This window comes from Hemitrygon akajei, chromosome 26 (genome assembly GCF_048418815.1).
Source record: "Hemitrygon akajei chromosome 26, sHemAka1.3, whole genome shotgun sequence".
Lineage (NCBI taxonomy): Eukaryota > Metazoa > Chordata > Chondrichthyes > Myliobatiformes > Dasyatidae > Hemitrygon > Hemitrygon akajei.
The window spans coordinates 11508608-11532852 of NC_133149.1; the positions used below are offsets into that span (position 1 = coordinate 11508608).

The following is a 24245-nucleotide window of genomic DNA, read 5'->3' on the forward strand; positions in this document are numbered from 1 at the left end:
ATCACTCACATACGTCATGAAATTTGGTTTTTTTTGCAGCAGTACAGTGCGATACATAAAATTACTATAGTACTGTGCAAAAGTCTTAGGCACACTATGTGCCTATGAATTTTCCTCAGTACTGTATATAATTCGATAATAAATTTACTTTGAACTTTGAATTGTTTAACTGTGAGTCAGTGCTGTCCACTGACCCTGACATCTCTGTCCATGCAAGTTGCTGGATATGCTTTTAATTTTTTTAGGCTGAGCTATGTGATAGAAATATACCTCAACTGAATCAAATAGATTAGTACAAGATAGTTGATGCAAGGTTTTAAAGAGATTAGCTTTATTTTTCATTTGTACATCAAAAACTTCAAAACATGTTATGAAATGCATTTGCCTGTGTCAACGACCAACATGGTCCAGGATGTGCTGGGGGCAGCCCGCAAGAGTCACCTTGCTTTTGGTGCCAACATAACATGCCCACAGCTTAGTAATCATAACCCATATGTTTTTGGAATGTTGGAGGAAACCCATATGATCACGGGGAGAACGTACAAACACCTTATGGACAGCGGTGGGAATTGAACCTTGATTTTACAGCTGGCGCTGAAAAGCATTGAGCTAACCGTTACACTATGGTGCTGCTCCATGGGTATTATGGATTGAGTAGATGTAATTCCTCACGAGCTCTGCCATTAACTGTGATCATTTAATTTTGTAAACCACTACGAGTATCTTCCTCTGATAAGGTATTATTTTTGTGCTGAATCCTTTTTGCTTTTTAATAACTTAGGACTGTTGGTTTTACCTTTACATTGTGGGTAGGGAATACTGCAATATTATTTAAGATATTTTTCCTTACAAGTTTCGCAAATTAAGTAAATTCATGGAATTACTACTATTCATATCAAATCTTCAGTCAGATTGGGAAATTTGGCACTGAAAAGCAATTAATAGGTTCCATAAAATGCTTTTTGTTTTTTAATGATTTGATTTACAATATAATTTCTAGTAGTGAGGTTGATTGACACCTTCACCCGCTAATGCACCCACCACCACCACGACTTCAACATTTCCTGTCAAGGTCGCATTATGTACAGACATTTCTGTACCTAGCATTACTTTACGGACATATAATCAATGTATGTATACAGTATAAGCTATCTTATGAATTCATATTTCTTTTGTTTTTTTAAGTTGTTCTGTTTTTATCTTATTGTACGTTTTCTTCAGAGTCATAGTCTCATAGAAAAATACAGCACAGAGACAGGCACTTTGGGCCATCCAGTCCATGCTGAACCATTTACACTGCCTACCCCCATCAACCTGCACCAGGACCATAGCCCTCCATATCCCTACCGTCCATGTACCCATCCAAATATCTCTTAAATGTTGAAATTGAGCTTTCATCCACCACTTGTGCTGGCAGCTCATACTGCACTCTCACGACCCTCAGAGTGAAGAAGTTTCCACTCATGTTCGCCTTTAACTTTTCACCTTTCACTCTTAACCCATGACCTCTGGCTGTAATTCCACTCAACCTCAGTAGATCCAATTGTGTTGCATTGGATCTGGAGTAATAATTATTTTGTTTTTTTAATACTTGATTAAATAAATGCAGGAATCTGATTTTCTTTATTCAACATCTCAAATAACAACTGCTCTCTTATGTCTGTTGACTCCTTCCTTTCTTTCCAATCGTGAAGAAGGGTCTCTTTTTCACAGGTGCTGCCTGACCTGCTGAGTATTTCCAGCATTTTGCGTGTGTTTCCAGCCACATAAAATGTTGGGTCACAGAGTCTTGTCATCTATCTCTTCGCAGAGATATTAAACCAGTGTTCTTAAATACGAAGACCTGAACAAGTATTAATCTTGCTTAGTGCCTGGAATGAGGCACTTGAGATGCTGACGTAAAATCAGAACAGAATTGTCACAATGAGTAAAGCAGTGAAAACAGAACTGAAATTCATCTAATGGGTGCGCTGTGTTCTTTCTGTGTAGCCAGAGGTTCCAGCACCTTATATGGGAATAACAGTGTAATGGTGTTTGGCAGTAAGATGGAAATGACTTTGTTTATTTCTGTTTTGGCCTCTCTCATTTCCATTTCTCAGTTCTCCTCACACATTGGAACAATCAAGAAAAAAACACACTGTTCTACTGTATCTAAAAGAGTTTCAGGTCAGACTATAGCAACTTTCAAAGTTCTCCACACAAGTCAATTACTTTAAGAGATCACTGACATTTGTCGGGGGCACAGTAGCATAGTGATGAATGTAATGCCATATAGTGTCATCGATTGAGGTTCAGTTCCCGCTGATGGCTTGAAGGAGTTTGTACCTAATCCTCATGACTGTGTGTGTTTCTTCTGGGTGCTCTAGTTTCCTCCCACATTCCAATGATGTACGGATTAAAGATTTGTCACATGTTAGAATCAGAACCAGGTTTAATATCACCTGCATATGTTGTGAAATTTTTTGATTTTGCGCAGCAGTCCATTGTAATACATGAGAACGGAGAGAAAAAGAAAACTGTGAAATACAGTAAATACATATATATGTTAATTAAGTAGTGCAAAAACAGAAATAAAAAAAGTAGTGAGCTAGTGTTCATAGGTTCAATGTGCATTCAAAATTCTGATGGTGGAGGGGAAGAGGCCGTTCCTGAATTGACCTGGGTGATTGGTGTCCTTAATGATGGGTGCCTCCTTTTTGAGGCACCACTCCTTGAAGATGTCCTGAATGACATGGAGACTAGTGCTCATGATGGAGCTGACAACTCTCTGCAGCTTATTTCCATCCTGTGCAGTACACCCCCCACCCCCCCCAATACCAGACGATGATGCAGCCAGTTAGAACGTACATCGTTATACTGTGAAATACATCGCTTATGTCAAATCAAATCAGCAAGGATTGTGCTGGGCAAACCACAGGTATTGCCACACATCTGGCACCAACGTGGCATGCCTACAACACACTAAACCTAAGCCTAATCATTTGTTCTTGGAATGTGGGTGGAAATCAGGGCACCTGAGAGGAACCCATGCAGTCATGGGGAGAATGTAAAAGATGCTTGCAGACAGCTATGGGAATTGTACCCTCATCTTAAAGCCTGTACAGTAAAGCATTGCACTAACTGTGACACCATGGGTTAGCAAAGGTCGGTAAGTTGCGGACATGTTATGTTGGAACCGGAATCATGACAACGCTTGTGGGCTGTCCCCATCACGTCATTGACACAAAAGATACATGTTTTAATGTACATGTGGCAAAAAAAGCAAATTTTAAATGTTATTTTAAAAATCTAAATTGGGGAATTAATGTGTGGTGGCTAGATTCCTATAAGAGCTCAATAGAAAATTGTATTTGTTCCAGGGGATGGAAACTGTACAACCATACCCCAGGTTTAAACCAGCTGCTGGGATCTCCTGTTCCTTTGGAGCTGGAGGACTGGCTGATGTACACTTTCACCACCTGGACTGCAGAATTCTGTCCTCCTTACATAGGCTCACTATCATCTTGCGACATAAACTATCATCTTGCGACCTGGCACTATCATCTTGCACTATCATCTTGTTGATGATCAAGATGATAGGCACTATCATCTTGCGACCTGGTTTATGTTGAGTTAGCTTTGCAAGTGCTCATAGAGTCCAGAGACATAGAGCACCAGAGCACAGAAAGATATCCTTCAGTCCATCTAGTCCAAGCCAAACTATTAATCTGCCTGGTCCCACTGACCCACAGCTGGACCATAGACCTCCATTCCCCTCCCATCCATGTACTTATGCAAACTTCTCTTAAATATTGAAATCGAACACACATCCAGCACTGCTGCTGGCAGCTCATTGCACACACTCACCCACCCTCTTGGCTGGGCCTATTCAGTACTCAACATCTTGTCCAACAAGTAAAATCCATCATTGGAAGGAACTTCAACTTATAACTGGTCCAAACAAAACTTGGAATGGAGCTAAATTCTTTTTGCTAGATTGCCATATTGGAAATCAGACTTAGTTGACTTCAACACTCTTGTGTAATTGAAGATTGAATTTAGTTCTACATCTTGATCCAAAAGACCCAACTACTAACCACAGCTACCACATACTCGTGCCTACACTGCACCAGAATATGTGGATCCCAGATTGTCCTCTACAGATATCTGAGGACCCACCAATAGACAATCCTTTAGGAGAACATTTTACTCAGCTCGAGTGTTTATTTATTTATTATTATTATTTTCTTTTTCTTTTGTATTTGCAGTTTGTTGTCTTTTGTATATTGGCTGTTTGTCCGTCCTGTTGGATGAGGTCTTGCATTGATTCTATTGTGTTTCATGGATTTACTTGTATGTCCAGCAACAAAATTGAATCTCAGGGTTTTATATGGTGACATATACAGTGCCTTGAAAAAGTATTCAGCCCCCAATCCTTTGTTCATATTAATGAGTATTACAACCGGGGATTTTTTTATCTGTGAATCACATGCTCCATTTTTCACAGTAGAGCTTAAAAAACAGGGAAGATTGTACAGCATGAAAATCTAAAAATTCAAAAACTGAAATGTCAGCAGTTCAAAACTATTTATCCCTCGTTGCTCAGTACTTAGTTGAATCACTTTTCGCAGCTATTACAGCCAGTCCTGACAAAGGGTCTCGGCCCAAAACGTCGACAGTGTAGACGCCGCCTTATAGATGCCGCCTCGCCTACTGTGTTCCACCAGCATTTTGTGTGTATTGCTTGAATTTCCAGCATCTGCAGATTTCCTCGTGTTTGTTATTACAGCCAGTAGTCTTTTTGGATTAGCTTTGCAAATGTGTTGGAGCAACATTTGTCCATTCTTCCTTACAAAATTGCTCAAGCTGTGCCAGGTTAGTTGGGGGGTGGCGATGGACAGCAATCCAGAGATTGATCGGGTTAAGGTCCGGACTCTGACTGGGCCACTCAAGGACATCAATTTTCTTCACTTGAAGCCACTCCATGGTTGCTCTGGCAGTGTGCTTTGTGTTGTTGTCCTGCTGAAAGATGAACTTCCTCCCCAGTTTACCCTTTCTGGCAGAGGCTAGTAGGTTTTTTTAAAATCAAGGATCTCTCTGCATTTAGTAGCATTCCACTTCCCATCAATTCTGACCTGATTTCCAGTCCCTGCTCTGAAAAGCATCTTGCACAGCATGATGCTACCTCCACCATACTTTACAGTAGGGATGGTGTTACCTGGCTGATGCACAGTGTTAGGTTTACACCACTCATACCACTTAATGTTGAGGCCAAGAAGTTCCGAGTCTCATCCGACGACAAGACCTTCTTCCACATCTTTACAGTATCTAAGTGACTCTTTGCAAAGTCTTTATGTCAAAGATATGCTTTTTTAATGGCATGTGTAGTGTAAATCTAATACTGTGCATCAGCCATATGGATGATAGAAAATTTGAGGGTTATGTAGGAGGGAAGGGTTAGATTAGAGTAGATTAAAAGATCGGCACAGCATCATGGGCCATGGGGCCTGTACTGTGCTGGGGTGTTCTGTGCAATATGTTCTGTTTGCATGGGATGCTACAACAGAAGAGCTCTCAGATGTTACCATAAGCACTTAAAGGGCACTGTGGTCTCAGGATTTTGTGCTGGAATATCAGTTTCAAAACTTTTTTAAGATTTCATTTCCAATCTGAATAAAGACCATAGAAAGCTTACTTTTGTAACAGGTCAGACTCTGAGCTTGTGAAGGGGAGAAGAGATTGGCATCTACTGGACAAACACTCTCTGGAGCCACAGTGAGCCCCACCTCTCAGTGATTTCCCCATCCAGCTCTTATTTCCCTCCACAGGGCCCTGGGATGAGGAGATCTGTTATCATTGAAGTTTTAAGGCAGGCATATCCATCCAGTAATGATCAGATCCATGTGTCAGTGATCCATCTTCTGTTGTACCTCATTCCCAGTTGATGACTCAGCTGTGAATGTGAATTTTTACCTCCTCGGTCTTGCAGCTGTTCTAAATCAAATCACTGAAAGGGATCACTTACACTGCAGGACACAGTATGAAGCAAAGATTCACTAGGTGTGTAAACCATTAAAACAGTAATTCTTGCTAAGCTTTTGGCCTCTTCTACCATTACCAACTTCAGTGTGCTGAAACTACACTTACAAACCATTCATCAGAAGGCAGAAATAAGTTCATGGCATCTGGGTTAGTGTCGGATTTAAATGCGACCTGAACAGACTTGACCAATGTCAAAGGACAGCCATTCTGAAAATCACTTGATGCCCATCTTCAGGGGTTCCCAACCTGGGGACCACAGACCCCTTGGTTAATGGCAAGGGTCCATGGAATTCAAAAGGGTGGGAACCCCTGTACTAGAACATTATGAACAAAGTTCAAAGTAAGTTTAATATCCAAACATGCATATGTCACCAAATACCCTGAGATTCATTTTCTTGTGGGCATTCACAGTGGAACAAAGAATTACAATAGAATCAACAAAAACTACACACAGAGAATGACAAGTAACCGATGTGCAGAAGAAGACCATCTGTACAAGTACAAAAAAAACAAATAATAATGGTAATAATAAATAATTTAATAAGTACATAAATAATATTGAAAGGAGTTGTAGCGACCTTGTAAGTGAGTCCGTAGTTTGTGGTGAGTGAAGTTATCCACTCTGGTTCAGGAGTCTGATGGTTGAAGGTTAACAACTATTCCTGAACCTGTTGGCGTGGGACCCGAGGCTCCTGTACCTCTGTCCTGAGGGTTGTTTAATTCTTCTCACAAGCGTTAAGTCATGCAGGTAGTGGTGAATGGGGAAGAGGATTTAATGTGCCAGTAGTGGATATCACTGCTGGTTGTTTTGAGAATGTTTCAGTCCAGCGTGTATGGCAAGCTGGGAGAAATGTGTATTGGTGCGTTTTCATCACCGAGGGTGAAGGGAGCTTCCCACTCCCTGCAGGGAAGTAAAGATGAAAGATCTCAAAGATTACCTTTATTTGTCACATGCACATCAAAACATCGAAACATACAGTGAAATTCATCGTTTGCATCAAAGACCAACAAAGTGTGAGGATGTGGTGGGAACAGCCCTGAAGGGTCACCTCACTATTGGCACCAACATAACATGGCCACATCATACTAATGCTAACCCATATGTTTTTGGGGTGTGGGAGGAAAGCGGAGCACCCAGAGGAGACCCACATGGTCACAGGGAGGTTAGAGAGCAGATGGTTAAGGAAAGAAAGGCTCCCCAAATAATCAACTAAATATACTGGATCTACAAGTGAGTGAGTGAATGTATGTGTTTGCTTTCAAAAGCTGACAAATTTAGATTCATGTGCAAGCCAGTTTCACAGAATTTGACAGATGAATCATTCAAATTTATGTTGCTTTGGCATTTACATTTAGATGTGGAAAGTCATCCAGTTTCTAACTGATATAGAAAAATATATTGCTATGCTTGCATATCACCATGAAACAATTTCAGCTTTCAGTTTGGAGTGGCAATCAGAGACCCATCTCCGAGAAACTAAAACAATCACTGCATGCTCTCAGTTCTTTGGCCTGCAAGCACAACATATAAGAGGCATATACAAACAAAATGTGAGAAGAACTGTCCTTTCTTTATCCCCTCCATAGATGCTGCCTGACCTGCTGAGTTCCTCCAGCATTTCGTGCATTGCTCCAAATTTCCAGTATCTGCAGAATCTCCAGTGTATATATGAGAGGCATAAATCTATGCAATGCCACACCATGCACTGTGACTGCTTAATAACTAGACTTTAAATTTTTGCAAGAATGCTTCCTCCCTGGCTGGATCTAGCTCTTCAGCATTCAGCTGGCAAGTACACTTTGGTGACTTGTTAAAGAAAATTACTTGGAAATAAAGTTTTGATTAGAGAAAAAAAAACTTACCATATGTCGGCTAACCTCCCAGTTGTGACATTTACAATAAAATGAAAACATATGTAACCTCCTGGCAAAGGACAAACTCCATGCTGAATGATTTAAGCAGGCATTAGCTTGACAGATGTGAGTTTAGTATTTGGACAGCATACACCTTGAGTTAAAAATCTTATGTGATTTTGCAGCAGCAGTAAGACTTTTTTTTTGTTAATTTTACAATTAACAACATGCATACTCAGCACACCAGAAACTTTGAAACGTGGACATTGTTTAATGGTTTATTTTAGAACATAGAACAGTACAGTACAGTATGGGCTATTTGGCCCATGATGTTAGCCCACCAATATAAAGGTAGATTCAGATTTATGTATCATATGCTCGACGAAACATACAGTGAAGTGCATTGCTGTGTTAACAACCAATACACTTAAGGATGTGCAGGAGTCAGTCTGGAGCAACATGGAGCAGAGAGCGCAAATGAGAAAATCTGCAGATGCTGCTGTCCTGCTAAAGCGTTTTGACCTGAAACGGCGACTGTACATTTTTCCATAGATGCTGCCTGGCCTGCTGAGTTCCTCCAGCATTTTGTGTGTGAAGCGGAGAGTGAGTTTGTAAAGCTGGCAGGAGCAAAAGATGTTGGGAATGGCAAGGGTGGAGCACCAAAGGAGGGGTGTGGGACAAGTGGCAGAGAATGAGTGCTCGGGGAGGCATGACACGGGTACAGACACACCCAGCCCTAAGACACCAACCAAGGTCATTTGATTCCAAACAATTGGTTTATTGATCATTACAGAATGTCTCATTGGCACCTCCCAACTCCCTCCCCTCTCCTTTTCCCTAAACCATGATTCTCTTCTCCCTGTCTCCTTCCCTCTCAGTCCACTATGGAGACCCATATCAGAATCAGGTTTGTCATCACTCACATATCATGATTTTGTTTTAATTTTTTGCACCAGCAGTACAGTGCAATACATAAAATTATGACAAAACTGTTCAAAAGTCGTCGGCATCCTCGTTATATACATGTGCCTAAGACTTCTGCTCAGTATGGTAGCATGACCACAATGTTTTGCAGAACAAGAAACAAATACAATGACAACAGAACAACAGCAATGAAACAGCAAAACAAGCCCTGTTCTTCCTTCCCGCCCATGCACACAGACAGTCCTCCAACTCCAAGATAGGCTGTCCTCCATCCCTCATCACACAGGACATGCCCTGTTCTCATTGCTACTTTGAGGATGGAGCTACAGGAGCTTGAAGACACACATTCAATGATTCAGAAACAGCTTCTTCCCTCTGCCATCCAATTTCTGAATGGACATTGAACCCATGAACATGACCTCACTACTTTTATTTTAAAACTTTACACTACTTACTTAACTACTTATTTAATATATACTTACTGTAATTCAGGTTCCCCCCCCCCCATATTATGTATTGCATTGTACTGCTGCTGCTGTTAACATATTTCATGACACATGCCAGTGATGTTAAACGTGAATCTGATTCCGACCTCCAGAGGACTCGCAGACTACACAATCATTCTAACCCCCCTGTCCTATGCAGTCCATGACTCTCCATCTTTCTTACATCCATGTGCCTGTGTAAAAGTCTCTTAAATGTCCCCATTGTATCTGCCCCTACCACCACCCCTGGCAGCACTTTCACACACAAGAGTGGTGGGTGCCTGGAAAAAATGTGCTGTCATCTCCCATAAAATTTTAATAGTTAGACTTTTCATTTCCGGTTAATGCTTCAGTTGCTGATAACTTTGTGAAGACTGTACGTTTTATTTACTTCCAGGACTTGTGTGGTGCTCAGACCTGTGACACACTAGGAATGGCAGATGTGGGGACAATGTGTGACCCAAAGCGAAGTTGCTCTGTTATAGAAGATGATGGTCTCCCATCAGCCTTCACCACTGCTCATGAACTGGGTAAGCGCTAAACTGCAGCCCTTTAGACTTGGCATTTTAATTCCTAGTTTCTTTCATTTCTCTGCATTTTAATCAGAGCAGAGCAATCTCAGATTGTTGGCTGTCCCTCAGAACGCACAGTGCCAGTGAAAACTGCATGGGAGAAAGTTTTCAAGTGGAAAAGCCATTACACTAGGGCAGTTCCATTCTCTCGGCCTCAGAAATCAGGGCCCAATGGTACGAGTAGTCTTCACAAACTGGAGTCTTCATTGGTTGCAGTGGTTGGCCATGACTCCTTCTGTGCCTTGTCAGGCCCTTCGGTCTCCAGGAAGTGTTGCAGAACCGCCTTTTTGGTCATTGGATCTCACGGTTGACCTCATCCGCCCAGTCCGCTGGAGCTGACTTCACATGCTAGGACAGGCATGTTCCTCTCTCACCGGGGTACAAGGCCTGCTGACTTAATAATTGGGTTAATATAATATTGGTTTACCCACCTGATGAAGCGGTGTACCAGGGTGTGGCCGCTGTCATATGCAAATAGGTACTTCGCGGCACAGGCGACAGCTGAGTTTCTGGTGGGGACCAAAAATGAGCCAGCAACCCGAGAATGGACACGAGCCCCTTCGCCAGAGGTGCTACCTTTCCCTGGACACCCCAGTCTCAGAGATGACACTCATGTAAAATACAACTCAGTGTAAGTACGTTCGGATATGGCCCAAGCACAGAGCGAGAGACACTGAAGCAGTTTGATAGTTCACTGACTTTAATGCAAACAGAGTTAGAAGGAAAAGAAAACAAATGCTAAGCCAAACAGGATCATTAACTAAAATTCTCAAATGGAAAACACTGCGGCTGAAAAGAACTACTAAAATATAAAACAAATACTGCTAGTCTTCTGAGCCAGTTGACTCGACAGTCCAATTTCTCAGGCAAGGCCAAATGCAAACAGGCAGCGAAACATTGCTGTGCTTATCTCAAGTCTCAACAAGCGCTACGACAAAAAGAATGGAGTTAATACCATCACAATGAAATAATTAGCTGACATATGCATATTCACGAGCGCAATTGCCATATCTGCTGCACTGCCGAATCTGTAGTTGTGACAGTAACTCTGCACCCCTCAGTAGACCTGTGTCCGCGGGAAGTCCCCGATGAGTGACTTGTCCAAGATGTCCTTCTCTGGGATCCAAGTACGTTCTTCTGGGCCGTACCCTTCCCAGTGCACAAGGTACTGGACTTTACCACGTACCCAGCGAGATGCCAGGAGACGCCGCACCGTATAGACAAGGGAACCATCTGCCAAGTGGGGAGGAGGGGTGACTGGGGCCAGGGGACAGGTAGTAACTGGCTTGAGTTGGGAAACATGGAATACTGAGTGGATCTTCAGCAATGTTGGTAGACGCAATCTATATGAGACCTTGTTGACAGTTTTTCTGTTACAAATGGTCCCACATAGTGCAGTGCCAATTTGCGGCTCGACTTTCAGGGGAAGGTCCCTTGATGCCAACTAGACCTCTTCTCCTGGCTTGAATGGCCTTACCTGTCAGTGGAGCCGATCAGCCTGCAGAACATGTTGTTTCTGGGCACGCAGCAGAGAAGTCCTGGCTGTCTCCAGGTGCGCTTGTAGTGCTGCATCAATTGTTCAGAAGCAGGAACTCCTACGTCAATCTCCTGATCAGGGAAGAGTAGTGGCTGGAATCCTTTATGGCATTCAAAGGGAGACATACTCGTGGAGGACAACTGGAGTTTATTGTGGACGATCTTTGCCCAAACCAATTGGGAGCTCCAGGGCATGGGTTTGGCAGTGCAGGGTTGTCTCCAACTCTTGGTTCACTCCCAGTCTGGCCATTGGATTGGGGGCTGGAAACCACTGGATGGGGCAAGTATATAGCCCAAAAAACGACACCTGGTCTTTATGGAACTCATTTTTTGGGCTTGTCGTACAGGTTATTTTCAAGGATAAATCCCCAGCTCAATGCCCCCTTGATGTATTCCTCCATGGCCACCGTTTCAGGACGAGAGAGGGAAAAGAGCCGGCCCCGGGGAGGACTAGTGCCAGGTAGGAGGTCTATGGCACAGTCGTATGGCTGGTGTGGGGGCCTTTCTTTTACTGAAAACATCACGGAGATCCGCATATTCAGCCGCAATCCCAGACAGGTCCACATCCTTAGCTGAGACAGGAGGGGATTCATGAAACAGAGCTTGACCTGGACCCAGACAGGTAGACAAGCATGGCAGTTCTCAGAAACCAATCGATCCGTGGGCAATGTCAGGATAACCAGGGGAGACCAAGTACCAGTGGCAGTTCAGGTGAACTAACCAGATAGAAAGATATTTCTTCATGATTGTTACCTTCGAGCAGCAGTTGGAGGGGTTGGGTGGAAAGGTGGATCTGGTCAGTTCCCAGAGGTCGATCATCCAGCGCCTTGACGTTGATCCTTTCTCTGAATACCTGAGTTGGAACTCCCCATCTCGGAGCGAGAGATGTCCATAATATTCCCAGCTGCACCAGAGTCAATAAACACTTTGAGTTCATGGGTCTGAGACCTCAAGGAGACGACAAGGAAGCTGCAAGCATTACAGAATGCTGACTGAAGAGAGAACCGACCCGTCAGGATTCCCCTCCCTGCTGACGGGTATTCTCTTTTACTGGATGCCTGGACCATGCCGCCCGGAAGTGTCCTGGATCACTACAATAGAGGCAGGAACCTGTTCCCCAGCGCTGCTCTTGTTCCTCCTGAGACAGGCGCATGTGTCCTGCTTGCATAGGCTCCTCCATGGGCTGGGTGGTGAGGGAGGGAGAGAGGGCGAGGAAAGACAGTGATCTGGCAGCGCATACGAAGTTTGAAACTTTCTTCCCCTGTGCCACTCAGTAACCTGGTCGTCAACTCGAATAGCCAGATTAATCAGGTCATGCAGACTACCCTGCTCATCCTGGACAGTGACCTCATGCCGGACCCCTGCATTCAGTCCATGCTGGAAGGCAGTGATGAGGGATCTCTCAATCCATCCCGTCTCTACTGCAAGGGTACAGAATTTAACTACATAGGCTCTCACCATTCCTCTGCCTTGGCGCAGGTCCAAGAGTCGGTGGGCAGCCTCCTGACCCTGTACTGGAAGATCAAAAACATTCCTTAACTCTGCAATGAAATGTCAGAATGATTGGCCTGTGGGCTATCCTTGCTCCGTAAAGCAAGGAACGGGCTGAGTGGACGTCCCTCTGGAAGATTGACCATGCACGCCAGTTTTCGCACATCATTACCAAAACGACCAGGCTGGGCTTGGAATGTCAGCTCGCATTGAGTAATAAAATTCCTGCAACCATCGATTCCTGTATGGATGTGGCAGTCGGCTCTGGTCCAGGCGCGGGAGCGGGAACATTAGTAACAGAGATTGTTGGGACCACAGAAAAAGAGGACCTTCGAGATGCTGTGAGTGGGATTCAGGCGGCCAGAGGCTGCTGAATGGTGTTGGTGAGAATGTTAACGGCTGTCAGCTGATACTGGCTGTTCACAGTTAATTCATGGATGGCAGCCGTGTGTGTGGAAATCGCAGACACCGGAGTCCGATTGTCTGCAGTGAGCTGTTCAACCGTTGCGGCTAGGGATGGTACCTGTTCCTCCGCATGAGACTGGGCTTGTCGGCATGAGATTATCTGCCTCAATTCCTCCGTAATCTCACTGAGAACAGATTCCATTGCCTGTGGTTTGTCTCCTACCTGACCAATGAATCTCAGGGCCATAACCAGTTGCTCTCTCTCTGCTGAGTCCAGCTTTGTGTATTCGAGACTGGCTGTCACTACGTTCGGATATGGCCCAAGTGCAGAGTGAGAGACACTGAAGCAGGTCGATAGTCCCAACTTTAATGTGAACAGAGTTAGAGGGAAAAGAAAGCAATATGCACTAGGCCAAACAGGGCCATTAACTAAAACACTCAAATGGAAAACAAAGCCTACACTGCGGCTGAAAGCAGTATTCATTTTATATTTAATGAAAGGAATAATTAAGTATAAAACGAATACCGCTAGTCTTCACAGTCAGTTGACTCGACAGTCCAATTTCCTCAAGCAAGGCGGAATGAAAGCAGGCAGCGAAGCATTGCTGTGCTTTGCTCAAGTCTCGACAAGCGTTATGACGGAACAAATGGAGTTAAATGCCATCAGAATGAAATAATAATTAGCTAACACGTGCATATTCACGAGCGCAATTGCTGTATCTGCTGCACTGCCGAATCCGTGGTTATGACACTAAGTAGGGCTAAAATATACGTAATGACAACGTTTTAACGCACCTTTGAGAATGTGAGAATTGTATTATATTAACCCAATTATTGTAGCAAGATAATTCCAGGGTGAGGAAATGGGTCTCAGTGTAACAATGTGATGTGCATGGACATCTCTTAACTGTCAAGAGACACCAAAGTTTCACCATTTCCTACTTAAATCCTGGAATACCTCAATAAATTGTCTTTGAGAGTTTGCTGGTTAACTTATTTTTCTGTTCATATCTGGTGAATGCATGTCCTCAGTGAGGCAACATTTTACTGGTGAATCTATTGGTGTTGCCTTCTATATCCCGTGCTCCCAATGTGGCCTCCTCTACACTGCTGAGACCCAACGTAGGTTGGGGAACCGCAATGCGCAGAGAAAGAACGAAAAATACACAAATCATGCAAACAACAGAAGCAAGCGACAGCATTCTGAACCAAATTGAGTCCACAGAACCAAATCCCCAGAGCAGCTGGCATAGGCCCAAAGCCTCAGTCTCAGTTCATCAGAAAGCAGGGCAAATCACCAGACCCCAAAATGCATAGCAGCCGGAGCACTCTCACAGCCTCAGCCTCAGCGCCAAAGACAGCAGAGTAAAATGTTATGGCATTTGGATAGGATAAGGGGACGGCTTGGAGGGATGTGGGCAAATGGGAATAGACAGGAGGATGCTAAGGTTGGCATGGCCTGATTTGTCTGAATGAACTGTTTCTGTGCTGTATTACTGGATCACTCTATGACACCTTGGGACATCTTACTTTGTTGAAGATGCTTTGGGTAGCACAAAGCCACAACTGCTGCCTCAAAGCACTGGAGACCTGGGTTCAATCCTCACCTTGGATGCTGTCTGTTTGTGTGTCCTCTCTACGACCATGTAAATTTCTTCTGGGTGATCCAGATCCACTAACACTGCAGGTTGGTGGTTTAAAATGGCTGCTTTAAATTGCCCCTAATGTACTAGTGAGTGGTAGAATCTGGGGAGAGTTGGTAGGAATGTGTGGAGTCTAAGGACTGGGTCTCATGCAGGATTTGTGCAAATTTATTTATTTATTGATTTATTATTCAGAGATACAGCGTGGAACAGGCCCTTCCGGCCCAGTGAGCCACACCACCTAACAAACCACCTACTTAACACTAGGCTGATCACAGGACAACTTACAATGACCAATTAACCTACTGACCTTCTTTGTACTGTGGAAAGAAACTGGAGCACTGACAGGAAATCCACATGGTCATGGAGAGAACATACAAGCTCCTTATAGACAGTACCGGAATTGAACTCTGAACTCCAACGGCCCAAGGTGTAACCACAGCATGCTACCGTGGGCCAAAGGGCCTGTTTGCATGTTGTATCTGTTTATGATTCTATAAAGAAAGGTTGATGCAAACAAACAAGATTTATTATCTGAAAACTTCCTCCCTTTGGATTTTAGGCCATGTCTTTAATATGCCCCATGACAACGTCAAGGCATGTGAAAATGTATTCGGGAAGCTAAAGGACAATCACATGATGTCTCCCACCCTAATACACATTGACCGTTCCAGACCATGGTCGGTGTGCAGCGCAGCCATCATCACCGACTTCCTGGACAGTGGTCACGGTAAGTCAGGATCTCTTGCATAGTGTGAATTTTGAATACTTTTATGTCAGTGAAAAATCCGTGCTATCTTCTCTCTGTTGCAGACTGAACTGCACAAAAGAGCAATACAATTAATTTTGCCTATTGTTCTTTGTAAGCTGCAGTACAGCCCACACAATACTGTGACACTGTGTCCCTGTCTGAAACAATGGATCCATTGTAGAGGAACAAGAAGATTATAATCATGGCTGAGTGATGGACAGGGAATGAGATCAGACTCTGAATCTGAATCAGACATCAAACAAGTTGTTAACCAATAACACAGAGGAGAATACATTCAGTGCCATTTTATTAGTTACCTCCACTGTTCCCTCTAAGCTGCGTGGCTGTGGAGCCAAGTATATCTGAAATGCATAGCCTTTGTTGCCATGCAGCTTCAATTTTCTTTTATATAATCTTATTATAATTTTGAAATGATGCTAATACAATTTTGAAATCTATGTTAATATCATTATGAAATACTCTGCAATTAATTAGGTTCATGAATATAATCCATAAATATTCTAAAAAATAAACATACCACAACCTTTACTTTGAAACATTTTAGAGCTTCAACGTATTTACGCTGTCAGTGTTTCAAGTTACAACACTGTTACAAATTGTAACAATCAACACAGAATGGAAGTACTTAAGAAAATTGCCACTGAGTGTATCACAGGCAGTTCAGCGGATGTTTACTGAGTTGATTCCTGAAGTGAAATGAAGTGTCCTATGTGTGACTGTTGAGACTGTGTTCTGCACTATTACCCCATAGTAACGCTGTCTTTTTAGAATCTATTCATGAGTATTCATGTATGCTTAAATGACAATTAAACTGGAATTGAATTCAAAGGTTAAGCATATAGGCCTCTACTCATGGGAGGTAAGAGAAATAAGACACAATGTTATTGAAACATTTCAACGCTTGACTGGGTGGGTGAAGCAAAAATGTACACCCTCACAGAGGAACATATAACTAAGGAACATCTTCTTAGAATAAATGGCCATCAGGCAAATTATGAAGAAAACGAGGATGGAATTTCTTCTCTCAGATAATGCTGTGTCATTGGGATTCTGTGCTCCAGAGGCTATCAGTCTAGATTATATTGAATGCTGGTTTAGCCCGATTCTGGGACCAAAAACAAATTAAGGGTGATGAGATCAGTAGGGAAGGCATAGTCAGACACCACTTGCAGTTTTGGACCCTTTATATGGCATTGGTCAGATGGCACTTGGAGTATTGTGAGCATTTTTGGGCCCCTTACCTCAGAAAGAATGTGCTGGCATTGGAGAGGGTCCAGAGAAGGCTCATGAGAATGATCCTGGGAATGAAAGGATTAATGTTTGAGGAGTGCTTGATGGCTTTGGGCCTGTACTCACTGGAGTTTATAAGGATGGGGGGGGGGGGGGCGCAGGGAATCTCATTCAAACCTCTCAAGTATTGAAATGTCTCAATAGAGTGGATGTAGAGAGGATGTTTCCTAAGTACATCCCTTTAGTATAGAGATGAGGAAGAATACCTTTCATCAGAGGGTGGTGAATCTGTGGAATTCATTGCCATAGATGGCTGTGGAAGCCAAGTCATTAGATATATTTAAAGTGGAGGTTGAAGGGTTCTTGATTAGTCAGTATGCCAAAGGTTATGAGGAGAAGGCAGAAAAATGGGGTTGAGGGGGATAATAAATCAGCCATGATGGAATGTCAGAGTAGACTCGATGGGCTGAATGGCCTAATTCTGCTCTTAAGTCTTATGGTTTTATGGTCTGAGGGGTACCTTGGTCTGTTGGGTGCTCTTGTGGTCCACTGGGTATGCCTTTGGTCCTTTGAGAGAGCCTCTTGGGACCTGGACTGTTTGATATTATACCACATTAGTTCATGTTTGTCAGATGTACCTAGATACAATGGGAAGCTAGAATGGTATTTTAAATCAGCCATGCTGGAATGGTGGAACAGACAGCATGGGCCAGATAGCCTTATTATGCTCTTCAGTCTTCACAGTATTTTCAGGTTCACTGGAAGGCTGAGTGAATCAATAGCATTGGCCTCTCTCAAAATAGAAGTCCATAAGACAGTGTTGGTGGTAATTTTCCAGAGATTTAAATACCTGTAGCTAGTCCAGGTCTCACAAGCAGAAAGGAAGGCAGGAGTTACTAGAATGAGGAAGGCAGGCATTACTAGAACCAAGAGACATAGCCTTAAGATTTGGGGGAGTAGATTTAGGATGGAGATGAAGAGAAACTGCTTTTCCCGGACAGTAGTGAATCTGTGGAATTCTCTGCCCAATGACGCAGTAGAGGCTACCTCAGTAAATATATTTAAGACAAGGTTAGAAAGATTTTTGCATAGTAGGGGTACAGTATTAAGGGTTATGGGGAAAAGGCAGGTAAATGGAGATGAGTCCATGGTTAGATCAGACATGATTTTATTGAATGGTGGAGCAGGCTCAACGGGCCAGATGGCCAACTCCTGCTTCTATTTCTTATGTTCTTATCCCTGTTGTCAAGTCAAGTCGACTTTGTTATCATGTGCACAGGAACGGTGAGGTACGGGTACAGTGAAAGACCTGTTTGCCACAACAGCATGGACACAGCTTCAGACTCAACATAGAGCCATCACTTGTAGATTGTGTTTTATAGGATTGCTTTCATGTTTATATTTCTTGTGTTTGTTGATGTTTTTATTCTGTTATTTATGCTTGTGTGTTTTAATGCTGCATCGGATCGGACTAACAATCATTTTGTCCTCCTTTCCACTCGCGTACTGAATTATGACAATAAACAATCGCGACCTTGATAAATTATGGAAGATAGTGAAAAGAAAAGGACAAGATATCACTGCAAAGAAAATGTGATTAGGGACAAGTCCATGGTATTTGAAGAGGTGGCCTGCAGTGTTCTGTTGCTGAGGTAGAGTTAAGATTGTGTAGGTTGTTTCAAGAACTTAATGAATGTGAGAAAACAGCTGATTCTGTACCTGGTGGTGTGGGACTTGAGGTTTCTATATTTTCTGCCCAATGGTAGCGGTGAGAAGACAGCATGACCCAGATGGTAGGGATCCTTGATGGCATCCTTAATATGAATGCCTAATCAAAACCGGTATGCACATTTGATCATTACCATTCAGAAAGTATACATTATCTTGTTCATTCAATTATTTGATAGACCTATGGCTGGCCAATTCTCTTAACACCAATTTTTTTATAATGCAAAATAAACAGTCGTATAAATATGTGAAACAGCAACAATAAAAGATGAAAAGTGACCAGTGCAGGATGAGAGTGTGTCTGTGAGTTGGGGAGTTGGGGGAGTGTTGATGTTGTGGTGGTAGGGCATTCAGTCAGGGTGTACATGTGCACTGGATGTTAAGAAGTTGAACAGCCTGGGAGAAGAAGCTGTTACCCAGCCTGAGAGTTCTGGTTCTTATGATGTGGTACCTTCTACCTGATGGCAGGAGGTCAAAGAGGATGTTTTTGCAATGGAAGAGTCTAGGACCAGAGGGTGCAGCCTCAGAATTGAGTGATGTCCATTTAGAACAGAGATGAAGGAGATTTTCCTTCATGATGATGGTGATGAGTCTGTGGAATTCATTGCCAAAATGGCTGTGGAGGCCAAATCATTGGGTATATTTAAGGTGAAAGTTAATAGGTTCTTAATTAAAGGATTAGAGGAGAAGGTAAGAGAATGGGGTTGAGAGGGATGATGGAATGGTGGAGCAGACTCAATGGGCTGATTGGCCTAATTCTGCTCCTCTGTCTTATGGGTGGCATGGTAGAATAGTGGTAGTGTACTGCTTTATAGTGGCAGCTGTAATATTGGGGTTCAATTCCCGCTGCTGTCTATACATTCTCCACATAACCATGTGGGTTTCCTCTGGGTGCGATGGTTTCCTTGCACATTTCAAAGACGTATCCGTTGTGGCAAGCTATGCACCGGAAACATGGCAACACCTACGGGCTGCCTCCAGCATACCCATGGATTGTGTTGGTCATTGACGCAAACAATTTCACTGGATGCTTTGATGTCAAGGAAGGCTTAAATAGAATGAAAGGCTCAGATAAAGTGAACGCAGAAAGGTTGCTTCCAATAGTGAGAGTGTCTAAGACCAGAGAGCACAGCCTCAAAATAGACAGATGTCTCTTTCCAACAGATATAAGAAAAAAATTCTTTAGCCTGTGAATTTGGTGTATTTGTGAAATTCATTGCCACAGACAGCTGTGGAGGCCAAGTCATTGAGCATATTTAAAGTGGAGTTCTTGATTAATAAGGGTGTCAAAGATTACTGGGAGAAGGCTGGAGAATGGGGCTGGAAGGGAAAATAAATTAGCCATATCAGGGTAGAATGGATAGGCCAGATGCCTAATTCGGCTCCCGTGTCTTATGGAAAAAGGTTGGAATGGGAAAGTTAATGCAGGAGAGTATTTTTGCCTGGACCAGACTTGCCAGAGTTTAGAAGAATGAGAGGGGGATCTCATTAAAAGCTACAAAATATTTAAAGGCCGAGATAAAGTAGATGTGGGAAAGAAGTTTTCAATTACTCTTCTGGTCTTATGCTGAAAATACAGTAGCATTTACCATCACCACTGAACAGCTTCACAGAGGCAGCTCCACTGATTGTTGTGTGCCTGACAAAATCACATGGCATGACATTGTTAATCCTGTTACAGCTTCGGAAACTTTTGCTGAGGTGACATTTTTACGACTGAGTGAACCAGGCAGAGTTCAAAGGTTTTATTAAGGTTGCTTGACCTGCATTGCTGTCTGAATTCAAAGCTTAATCGAACTGGATATTTTTACAGCCCAATGATTTGAAATGTCACATGGCGTGATCACTTGCTTGTAAGGATTACTAGAGTGCTGCCGTTTTGCTCAAGAAAAGACCTCTTTTAAAAAAAGTCCAACTGAACCAAGTTCTTACAGATGTCCAACATTCAAAGATTTATAAATGTATGATATTTAAATAGAAGTGGAGTGGGAGAAGTTAATTTGAAATTAACAGGGACCATTTTGTAAAGTTTGCTCCGTGACTTGGAATTGAATGCATTATACATGGTCATTACTCATGCCAGATTACTGAGAGCTGTGAGCTCTCTCTGCAGTGATCTAACAATCAATTTCATTGTGTTCAATCTATTAAATCTATGATAAGAATTTTGTTGGCATTTTGGTTATTTATTAAATTTACTGCACATTTCTGGGACCCACGCTTCAGAAAAGGTGTCAAGGGTGGAGAGGAGATTTATTGGAGTGGACTCATGGAAGTCATCTTCACATGTTGTGAGAATGGGGATGAAAGAAATGTTCTCCTTAGAGTGAGGAGGACAAGAAAAAATATGCTGTTATGTTCAAAATTATGAGGGATTGAAGTGAGGAAGGATAAAAAAAGAGGAAGAAACTCTCCAAAATGGTCTTTGTTAATTTACAATTAACTTCTTTCACTTCTCTTACAATTAAATAATAAATGCCTATAATTCTTTAAATGTTGGATAAGAAGTTGGTTCAACAGGCAGGAGGGCACTGATTGAAAATGATCAGTAAAACAAGTCAGGGATGAGAGAGGGGAATGGGGGAAGGGGGGAAGAGGGAGAGGGAGAAAGAAAAAATATGAGAATGGCGATAGTCCATATGAGGTACAGTGGGCTAATTCCTGGGTGAGAGGGTTGGATAGCATGACTGGATCAATATTAAGGTGTTTCCACTCAGTGGGAGCACCACCAACAAAGAGGTACAGTCAGAAGATTAGGAGGTGTTCAAGGACTCTCAGTATTATTTATTTATTTATTTGCACAGTCTTTGTTTGTGTATAGTTCTTTCCATAAATTATATTGTATTTCTTTATTTTCCTGTAAATGCCCATAAGAAAATGAATCTCAAGGTGGTATATGGTGACATATACTGTACGTACTTGAATAATAAATTTAGTTTGACTTTCATTTTGGATTTAAAATAAAGGGTGCAGAAATTTCTCCTTGCAGAGGGTGGTGAACTTCCAGAATCCTGTATGATTCTGGAGAGTAGTTCAGTGGGGGCATTTTCAAAAGATCAGTGAACTGAAGGCGAAAGGGGAATGGGACAGAAGAGGAGATGAAGCCTCGAGAACAGCCATGATCATGTTAAATGTTAGGGCAGACTTGATGGGCTGATTGGCCTTATTATGTTATGTTCTTGTGTTCCATAGAAAATCTAACCTTTACATGTTATTTACCCAGAGGATGCATGTGCCACTTTACTTGTATGGTTGGTGTAATGGTTGTAAATTTTATGGGGAGAAAGCATGAGAATGGGTTGATAGGTTAATAAATTAGCTATGATGGAGTGCTAGAGTAGACTTTATGGGCCGAATGGCCTAATTCTGCTCCTGTGTCTAATGGTCTTATGGGAATTGGAAAACTGATGTTTTGGATCAAGCCTCTCAATCAAGACAAAACACATTTTGATTTGATTATACTGACCTATATCAATGGAGCCTCAGTTGCTAATTTCCTCTGTCCACAGGTGACTGCCTTTTGGATGAGCCAATGAAACCTATCACATTACCCAACAACCTACCCGGTGAGAGCTACAACTTGAACAGGCAGTGTGAACTGGCGTTTGGGGTTAACTCGAAGCCATGCCCATACATGCAGCCTTGCTTGAAACTGTGGTGTACAGGGAGAGCCCAAGGGCAGCTGGTGTGCCAGACAAGACACTTCCCATGGGCAGATGGAACACATTGTGGAGATGGGAAATTCTGTATGAAGGGCACTTGTGTGCCAATGCATGATGTGACAAAGCACAAGGTAATATATGTGACACAACACCATCATCTTGGAGCCTCTCAAAATCAATTTTGTTATTGTATATATTTAAAGCAAAGGTTGATAGGTTCTTGACTATTCAGGGTATCAAAGGTTATGGGGAGAAGGCAGGAAAATGGAGTTGAGAGGGATAATAAATCAGCCAGTGGACTAATTCTGCTCTTATGTCTTTTGGACTTATGAATAAAGAATGGAGTAGTTTGTTTCCTAGTTACAATCAGTTAAGATTACATGGTATATCTTGTTAGTTTCCTATCTAAATATAATAATTTCTTAATGTGCGCATTATATTGAATCAGTCCCAGCGTGGCTGGTTTATCATTTACCCACAAGCATTCATTGGCTTAGTTTTACTTACAATGTTTCTGTTCACTCAGAAGTAACATTCAAGAATGCATTGTAATTTTAGTTGGCTGGAAGCATAATCATTAACTGCTTCACTGAACCCTTATCCTTAGTGTTGTAGATATATCAAAATAATTGTATAAGTTTGTTACCTTTTCTTTGAAATGAATCACACCAGAAATTTTGTCAAATGGAGAAATTACATTTGAAATATATGTCCATGCCTGGTCTGAATGTCAAGTTATGAATGTCAAAAAGCAGTTATCCAAATCATAAATATATTGTAACAAATTTTAATTTTAATGAGTATGATAATCTATCAACTATCTGACAACTTAAAGTATCAACTTAGGCCTAGATTAAAAATATATATTTAATATATTTCTGATTGTAATTTATAGTTTTTATGTATAATGTATTGCACTGTACAGCTGCTGCAAACTTATGTCAGTGATATTAAACCTGAGTCTGATTCTGAAACCCAATTCTGTAAGGATCTGCAAGTTTCCCACAGAGTTATCTGAGGTGTGTGAACTCTCACACTTGTGTATCGCCTGTTCAGAAGCAGTTCTTCTCTAAAACTGTTACAAAGCAATGTCATGAAACATTGTCAGACATGATTTGCTTTATCTTACGTTGTTGCTCTCACAAAATAATAATTGTGATGTAATGGATGAAGATGGACAAAGAGGAACAAGATTTAATTATGCTGGTTGCTTTACTGAATGCAAATTGTATTAGATCGATTACTATTTTAAAATACTAGCTCCACAGCAGCCTGTTCAAAGAATTCCACAGATTCACCACCGCCACAGTTCTACAGACTTTTGGCTGTCTTGTTTGCTTCTGTCTCTCCAGGTAATCCCAGACAGCTTCAATGATGTTGAGATCAGGGCTCTGTGGAGGCCGTACCATCTGAAACCATATAAAAAATCTAGGGTGCCTAAGACTTTTACACAGTACTGTAGTACAAGAGAAACCAATAACTGAATGCAGAATAAAGTATTACAGAGAAAATGCAGGTGCAGGCAGAAAATGAAGCCATAATGAATTATATTGTGAGGTCAAGCATATCCTATCATACAAAGGGTTTTGTATCTGACCAATGGGAAGGAGCAGAAGAGAAAAAGTCCGGTGTGAATGGGATCTTTGATTATGATACCTACTTTACCAAATCAGCAAGAAGTGTAGACAGAGTCCACGGAGGAGAGGCTGGTTTCCATGATGTGCTGAGCTGTGTCCACAATTCTCTGCTGTTTCTTGTGATCTTGGGCAGAGCCGTTGCCAATAACAAGCCATGAAGCATCTGGATAAGATTTTATGGGATAGCGATTAAATATAAGTGGATAATTATGACCCAGCACAATTTTCTCCATCCAAGATATGACTTGTGTTATAGAAATTAAAAAAATCTTACTTATTATAACA

At 42.2% G+C, this 24245-nt stretch overlaps 1 protein-coding gene across 1 annotated transcript in view; it reads left to right on the forward strand.

Moving 5' to 3' along the window:
- LOC140716752 (A disintegrin and metalloproteinase with thrombospondin motifs 15-like) overlaps positions 1–24245 on the forward strand; it is a 53008-nt gene that overhangs the window by 18450 nt on the left and 10313 nt on the right. Inside the window, exons 3-5 of the mRNA XM_073029577.1 lie at positions 9682–9814; positions 15494–15661; positions 22171–22454. Of these exons, the coding sequence (XP_072885678.1) occupies positions 9682–9814; positions 15494–15661; positions 22171–22454 (585 nt within the window). The remainder of the gene's footprint in view (positions 1–9681; positions 9815–15493; positions 15662–22170; positions 22455–24245) is intronic.